Source organism: Lolium rigidum, chromosome 1 (assembly GCF_022539505.1).
Source record: "Lolium rigidum isolate FL_2022 chromosome 1, APGP_CSIRO_Lrig_0.1, whole genome shotgun sequence".
NCBI lineage: Eukaryota > Viridiplantae > Streptophyta > Magnoliopsida > Poales > Poaceae > Lolium > Lolium rigidum.
The window spans coordinates 22,649,758-22,657,856 of record NC_061508.1 but is presented as its reverse complement, the minus strand read 5'-3'; the positions used below and the strand labels follow the sequence as shown (position 1 = coordinate 22,657,856).

At 47.2% G+C, this 8,099-nt stretch overlaps 1 protein-coding gene across 1 annotated transcript; it reads left to right on the top strand.

Annotated features, from left to right (window-relative positions):
* The first annotated feature begins 2,473 nt into the window (after window positions 1-2,473).
* On the top strand, window positions 2,474-4,042 carry LOC124669345 (trimethyltridecatetraene synthase-like). The gene has a single exon (XM_047205976.1). It carries the CDS (start codon window positions 2,492-2,494, stop codon window positions 4,040-4,042), a length of 1,551 nt encoding a protein of 516 aa, XP_047061932.1. The 5' UTR covers window positions 2,474-2,491.
* The last annotated feature ends 4,057 nt before the right edge of the window (window positions 4,043-8,099 follow it).

The following is an 8,099-nucleotide window of genomic DNA, read 5'->3' as shown; positions in this document are numbered from 1 at the left end:
GGCACATAGGTTAAAAGAGGGGGCTCCAACAGATACCCTAAACGATATTTGTTTTAAATGAAGGCAAGAACCTTACCTTATTTCCTAGTTAAAAATAAGTTATCCAGTTAATTAAAGGAAAACCAAGCGAAAAACTGATACAAATAGGGCCACGCCCACCCTCCCGGGTCTACTACTTCCATAGCAGGCACAATCATTAAAGCAGAAAAAATGGGCTTAAGTTTTTTAGACACGCCCCAAATTACGGTCTAGATGTCATGAAGAACAAGGCCGTGCAATGATTTCATGTCCGTGCTCTTCTTCTTTGACAACAATTGTGTGCTGTAGTGCATGACCGATTCCTCCACGAGGCCAGAAGAAAGATATATACTAGCACGAAGGATTGGGTGCAACACTTTGTTTAGTTTAGTTTCCTTGTTTCTTTTGCTTTAGCTAACTCTCTATGGGTGCTTTCTTCCAGCACATTTTGTACAGTTTATAAACTTATTTTATAACAAAAATACCGGAAATTTAATTCGGTTCCCGGGTGTATATGCTCCCTCTACCACAAAAATATATTTTGAAGTGTTGAAAAGTTTTAATAAAAAAATTCTACATGTATAGCTCGGGTCGTCCCCCTCCTGGGCGACCTAGGGCGGAAACCCTAGCCGCCGCCGCCGCCATCCTCCCCTCCTCCTCCCGCCCTCCTCGTCGTCCCCGGAGGTCGTCGCCGGCGAAGCCGGGCGCGGCCGGTGATGGGGGCGGCGGGGCTCCTCGCATGATCCCTCCGTGCGGCGGAAGGAGGCTAGCCTCCGCACGGGGGATGGCCCCGGACCGTGGAGGGTGGTGGCGGCGCGGCCCCTCGCCGGGAGGCCGGTGATGGTGGCGGCGGCTTGGCCTTGATCTGGGGGCGCAGATCTCCTCTTCCTCGTCGCGACCTTCGGGCGGGCGGTGATGGGGGCGGCGTAGCAAACCCGGAACCTGGCGGCGCAATCCTCTCCTTCCGTCCTAGCCTCGGCATCGCCGGGCCAGCGGTGATGGAGACGGATCTCGCACTGCTCCTCCTCATGGTTTGGGACCACGGCACCAAGGGCGGCGGCCCTGGATGGCGGTGGCGCCGTCGACCTGGTGGCAGGTGGCGGGCGTGGTCCTAGGGTCTCTCTTGCGTGAAGAGGAAGACCTACCGGAGGCCTGGACTCGTGATCTAGCCGGAGTGTTGAGTTCCGGAAGGCTCCGCCGGCGAATGTAACGGTGCTTTGTGCCCGGAGTTTGCTTGGATCGGTGGTATTCGGTCGTGCGCACCCATGCTTTTATTCCGACCGTTTGGTCTGGAGGGAGCGGCGCGAAGCTCTTTTTCTGTGTTGACATCAAGTGACTATGGATCCATGATGAAAGTCGGAAGAAGAGAAGTACATGAAGGCCGGAGGGAGGACTAGCTAAGGGAGGTTCAAGTCTTCGCGCTGTTGAGGGACTTGCTTGGTGTTCCGGGCCTCACAACGGCGGTATGATAGTGGGGGCGACAACATATGTGAAGTTCGGAGTCCTACCTTTCGGGGTGAAATCCCAAGGTCCGGCCTTAACTAGTTGTGCACGGCAATGACCTTGTTGGAGGCATTGTTTTGAGAGTGGGGACTATCTTCGGGGTGAAAACCTAAGATCGTTGATCGGGCGACGACGGTGTTAGAGCACTCGTTCCCTTCTTGGAGGCGTCGTTTTTGGAGAGTCTGTACTTCAGGTGTTGTCTTGGCGGTGGATGTATTGTTGTTGTTAGGCCCGAGTTACTGTAGCGGGACTTTTATTTCTTAGTTTTCTTTTCCTTTTTTTTTGGCTGTGTGCATCCGTAGTGCCATTAGGGTGGTGCGTTGTTGCAGAGGCTGGGTGTAATTGATATCTTTTTGATATTAATATATTCCCTTTATCGAAAAAATGTATATCTCCATAATATATGTGCGTTCGTCAAGTTTCATGAAAAATAATTATTATTTTGATCTACGTAAAAAAGAGAAAATCTGTTTTGTCAAAAGCCTTATCTTTAGCACCGAATTTTGTCTTTTTTACATAGGTCACACGACAAGTTGATTTTTCGTGAAATAAATTTGTTGGCGCGTAGCACGTGAAGATGTATGTGTGAATTTTTAGTTTCAATTTTTTTAACATTTCAAACTATGTGTAAGATGCATGTCAAAATGAAGGGAGCACATACACCTATAAGCCAAAACACCACTCCCACGAAAATACTCGTTTCATCTCATGAAACATGTCTAATATAAGAAGTATTAGACATGTTTGGCGAGAGGAAGGGGGTAATAAAAAGAGTTATGCAGGGGAAACCTACAGTTTAGCTTATACTGTAAAAAAAATCCTCCCTAATCTCCTAGGTGAACGGCCTAGGTTCGAGATGCAAGTGCATGACCGATCCATCCCTAATGTCCTATAAGTATGCACATTCACTTGCACTAATTGCATCTCCAAGCAATCACAAGAGCTTGCCCTCACTACCTCCCTGGAGTCAATGGAGCTACCACCATTGGCCACCTTCCTTGCCATGGTGCTCGCTGCCGCCGTCTTCCTAAAATTCAAAGCCACATCACGCCGCAGCTACAACCTCCCACCAGGTCCGAAACCGTGGCCAGTCATCGGCAACTTCAACCTCATCGGTGCACTCCCTCACCGCTCCGTCCACGAGCTCTCCAAGAAGTACGGCCCGCTCATGCATCTCCGCTTCGGTTCCTTCCCCGTCGTCATCGGCTCGTCCGTCGAGATGGCCAAGTTCTTCCTCAAAACCCAAGACGTCCTCTTCATCGAACGCCCCAAGACGGCCTCCGGCAAGTACACCACCTACAACTACGCCGACATCACCTGGTCGCCCTACGGCGCGTACTGGCGCCAGGCGCGCCGGATATGCATCACCGAGGTATTCAGCGCCCGCCGTCTCGCGTCCTTCGAGCACATCCGCGCCGACGAGGTGCGCGCTCTGGTTCGCGGCCTCTTCGTCGCGGCGTCTGTCCCGGGGCGCGCCGTGCATCTCAACAGGGACCACCTGTCCACGCTCAGCATGAACGTGATCACGCGGATGGTGCTCGGGAAGCGGTTCTTTGGCGACGGCGCGGACGCGGCGGAGGGGCCGGTGTCGTCGCTGGACGAGTTCAAGTGGATGCTGGACGAGCTGCTGCTGCTCAACGGCGTGCTCAACGTCGGCGACTGGATCCCGTGGCTGGACTGGATGGACCTGCAGGGGTACGTGCGGCGGATGAAGAAGGTCGGCAAGATGTTCGATGCGTTTATGGAGTACGTCCTCGACGCGCACAGCGAGCAGCGGCGGCGAGACGGCGAGGGCTTCGTGGCGAGGGACATGGTGGACGTGCTCATGCAGGTCGCCGACGACCCGAATCTCGAGGTCCAGTTCGGCCGCGTCGGCGTCAAGGCGTTCACCCAGGACCTCATCGCCGGCGGCACGGAGAGCTCGTCGGTCACCGTGGAGTGGGCACTCTCGGAGCTTCTGAGGAAGCCCGCCATCTTCGCCGCCGCGACCGAGGAGCTGGACCGCGTCATCGGCCGCGGGCGCTGGGTGACGGAGAAGGACATACCGAACCTGCCGTACATCGAGGCCATCGTCAAGGAGACGATGCGCGTGCACCCCATCGTGCCGCTCCTCATCCCGCGCGTCGCCCGCGAGGACGTGGTCGTCGGCGGCTACGACATCCCAAAGGGTGCGCGCGTGCTCATCAACGTGTGGACAATCGGCCGGGACCCGGAGCTGTGGGATGCGCCGGAAGAGTTCACGCCGGAGAGGTTCGTCGGGAGCAAGATGGACGTCAAAGGGCAGGACTTCGAGCTGCTCCCGTTCGGGTCTGGCCGGCGGATGTGCCCTGGCTTGAACCTCGGGTTGAAGGTGATACAGCTGAGCCTGGCCAACCTGCTCCATGGGTTCACGTGGGGCTTGCCGGAGGGGATGACGAAGGAGGAGCTGAGCATGGATGAGGTGTTTGGGCTGTCAACCACCCGCAAGTGCCCGCTCGAGGTTGTCATCGAGCCCAAGCTTCCTGAGCACATGTATGTTTGATGCATGATATCCTGCAATGTACCATGTTGCAACTTGCGTCAAATTAAAGTACTATAGTAATAAAACAAGTTGATTCAAAATTAACTTAGTTGTACTCAAGCAAGTGAATCATTCTCATAACTGCTTTGCAAATTGCAATTTAAAAATCTTTGTTGCAATTAAACTTGCAACTCGAAAAATCTTAGTTGCAACTAAACTTGCAACTGAAAATTTTGTGTTGTAACCCCTATTACAACTAAAATATCTCATATACAACCTCATTTACAACCAAAAATGACATTAACAACTCTACTTGCAACTCATAGAACTAACAACCAGCAATCTTCTATCTCTAAATAGGAGACCCCGACTACATATTTTCTTGCATTCTCATGAGTCCACATCATCGTCATTTCACAACACGATGTTCTGCAGCCCATAGCGTCTTCGGTAGGCGTTGCTGTATCATCTCCTCAATTAAAGGATCTCCAAGAGACGCTTCTTCTCCTTGCAGTAAAAATCAACCCAACCGAGTGTGCAATCGAAGAGGCAAAGTGAGCGTCCTGTTGCCAATAATATGCTTACTGATGTCACCCATCTCCCCTAGGCTCCCCAAACTCCTCCGGCGAGAATTCAGACTTCATTATGTATGGGCTGCCATTCCTTTTCGATCAACTAGGAGGTGTCCCAGTCTGTTGCTCTCCCATCCCTATCCTCGTCAAGGATTTTGGATGTTAATCGCCTCTTTCTTCCATTATACGGATCAGGATTTTATTTACAGAATCAACCTTACAGAATACAAATTAGTGTCTCTAACAATTCTAGATGGATCATGGTCAGTATTTTCTAATCTTAACTTTATTCAATCACATAATAGTTGCATCTTTATGTTCGTGGGTTGTTCTTTGTTTTTACCCAGCGGCACACGATTTCTGTCAGTTCAGAAGCTAGCATCTTTCATCTCAACTGAATCAGCAATATTACAAATCAGCCCCGGCCTGCAGATTTCGTCAGCTACGTTCTCTCTTTTTCTCCCTAATCCCCTTACATCCATGGGAGAATTTACGTTTCTCTATCTACTTCTTCTCTACTAATGGCATGTATCCCTGTCCATGCTACAGATGGAATAACGTTTGGGCAGGGGCAGCAATCCAACATTGGTGTTATTCTACTTTGGCGCATTAGGAGAAACAACTATTTGTGCCATCATCTAAAAAAAAACTATTTGTGCCATATTATGATATGCTGCAATTTTTTAATTCAAACCTTCAAAATTGACAACCAGGTGCTTGATGAAATGTCTGGACCATCTAAAGGTTCAAAGAGATATTAAATGGTAAGGATCTTCACTTTTTATGATCTGGTTATTGCTTCATCTAGAATGTCAGCGTTAATTTTTTTTTTTTAGATTCTCAATGTGTGTGCTGAGTATATTATCAGCTTCAGATCATACGTAAGCTGAGAAGCAAGCCCAGCCTGAGCAGAGGCGTCTAGGTCTGTCCATCATTTCTTTGTATACGCTGAAGCACGACCACAACGTCAGCAGTGTACAAATCCACAACGGGGTCTCTATGTTTTGGTTCTTCTCTACTAATGCAGATCTATGTGCAGGACTGATGATTCCTTGATCTGTTATTTTGCATCTTGCATCTTTTCTTACCTCACTCCGTATGCATGATTCGATCGAGCAAGAGCAACATCGAACATGGATCAGTTGTGCATGTCCTTAATTATGCTTACTTCCATATTTTGTTTCATAAATTAATTACTGATATTCTGTTATACCTTTTGTTTCTAAAGCCCATTTATTTAACATTTCTAGATTGTCTGCTAGGTGCTTGAACTTACGTCTCAACCATCTCACGAAATATTTAGAAGATACCAAAAATTATTACTCCTTTTTTCTCCTCTAGATTCTTTTTCAGTTAGCCATTCCTACTTGGTACCTTTTTTTTTATGTAACCATATATTTCATTAGACAATCTGTTTACAGAGATTACACATATGATCACCACACAAGACAAACATTTGCATCAAGAAATTTTGCACAAGAAAACTCACAAGAAGTAAAACTACAAGTTCACCCTTGGAGAAACCTCTGCCTCGCCGAAACATCGTCCATCTTCCTCCACTGCCACCATGGTAGCGCTGGCAAAACAGACGAACAACCACCACACCTAGATCTGGGAGAGCACCATCACATTCAATGATGCTTTTTGAGCCGATGAACCGGATCGTCGCAGAGGACGAGCCCGAGACTTTGTGACCGTTTGAATCTGCCTCACAGAGATGTTTTTGCAATTGATCGACTTTGTCCACAATCCATCAGAACCTTCGAGTGATCCACTTTGTCTAGAATTTCTTGGAATTCAAGTGATATTTTCGAGTGATCCACTTTGTCTAAAAGTTCTTGGAAATTCAAGTGATATTTGCCCTCTGTGCCAACTCAGGAAAGTCTCTGGATTCGGTTGCAGGAAGTCACACTTTCGGCACAGAAGGATCACAACGCGTGGAAAACCGCGGACTCTGGAACATACATCCCAACTTCGGCCTATAAAGTAGAATTTCTAGGATTGATTTCTGGAATTTATTTTGCTAAGCTCTGGAAAGCAAAACTGCAACCAAGATGCAAGTTTTTATGTTATTTTTTAACAGATACAAGTTTTTATGTGGCTATAGCTAACGGAGCGCCTCCTCATACTATACTATTACTATACTAAAGGTGAACCTACTCGATTTTTCTCACAGTTTTGGGAGTGGTTGGAGCTTCACCATGGTGGCAACACGTGTTGTTTGAGCTGCTTTGGTTTACGGCTACTTCTTTCTGTGTGTAGTTTGGGTGCTATGTAAGATTTTTGGGCAGCTCCATACTCATATGCTACCTACATGTGTGAAGTGTGGTATGTTAAATATGCCGATGACACAATTTTATTTATGGATCATGATCTCGAAAAAGCTCGAAATCTCAAATTAATTTTGGTGGCTTTTGAGCAGTTATCGGGATTAAAAATCAATTTCCATAAAAGTGAATTATTTTGCTTCGGTGATGCCCAAAACGATGCGACTCTATATGCAGAGTTGTTTGGTTGCGGGCAAGGCCAGTTTCCTATTCGCTATGGGTATTCCGATTCATTATCGAAGACTCACGATTGCGGAATGGAAAATAGTGGAAGAAAGAGTACAAAAATACCTTAGTAGTTGGAAAGGTAAATTGTTGTCCCTGGGAGGAAGACTGGTACTCATTAATTCAGTACTGACAAATATGGTACTGTATATGTTATCATTCTTCCTAGTACCAAAAGGAATTCTGCATAAACTCGATTATTATCGATCCAGATTCTTTTGGCAAGGGGACAACGAGAAAAAGAAGTATCGATTGGTTAAATGGAGTATAGTTTGTAGTCCTAAAGATCAAGCAGGGCTTGGAGTTCATGACCTGGAAGTCAAGAATTCAGCCCTTTTAGGTAAATGGCTGTTTAACCTCCTTACCGATGATGGGATTTGGCAAACTATTCTTAGGAGGAAGTATATGGGCTCGAAGACGTTATCCCAAGTGGTTTGGAAACCTGGGGATTCACACTTCTGGGCTGGGCTCAAGGCGTTGAAGAATGTCTTCTTCCGCCATGGTACTTTCTCCATTAAGAATGGAGCACAGATGTTCTGGGAGGACATTTGGCTAGACAATGCACCCTTAAGTGAATAGTATCCTACATTGTATAGTATTGTTTGTCGCAAAAGTGATACCATTGCCACGGTAATGGCTACCTCACCTCCGAATGTGACGTTCAGACGAGTTTTATTTGGGCAAAGGCTAACGACATGGAATTCCCTGATTCACCGGCTAGGCGATATACAACTATCGCCTGAACCGGACGAATTTAGGTGGAATCTTAATGCAGATGACACTTTCTCGGTAAAATCATTATACAATGCGATCCTTCATTCTAACATACCAGTTGATAATAATAAGAAAATTTGGAAGATGAAGATACCACTAAAATTTAAAAAATTTGGATGGTACCTTCGTCGAGGAGTTATTCTCACCAAAGACAATTTTGTTAGCGAAACTGGCATGGAA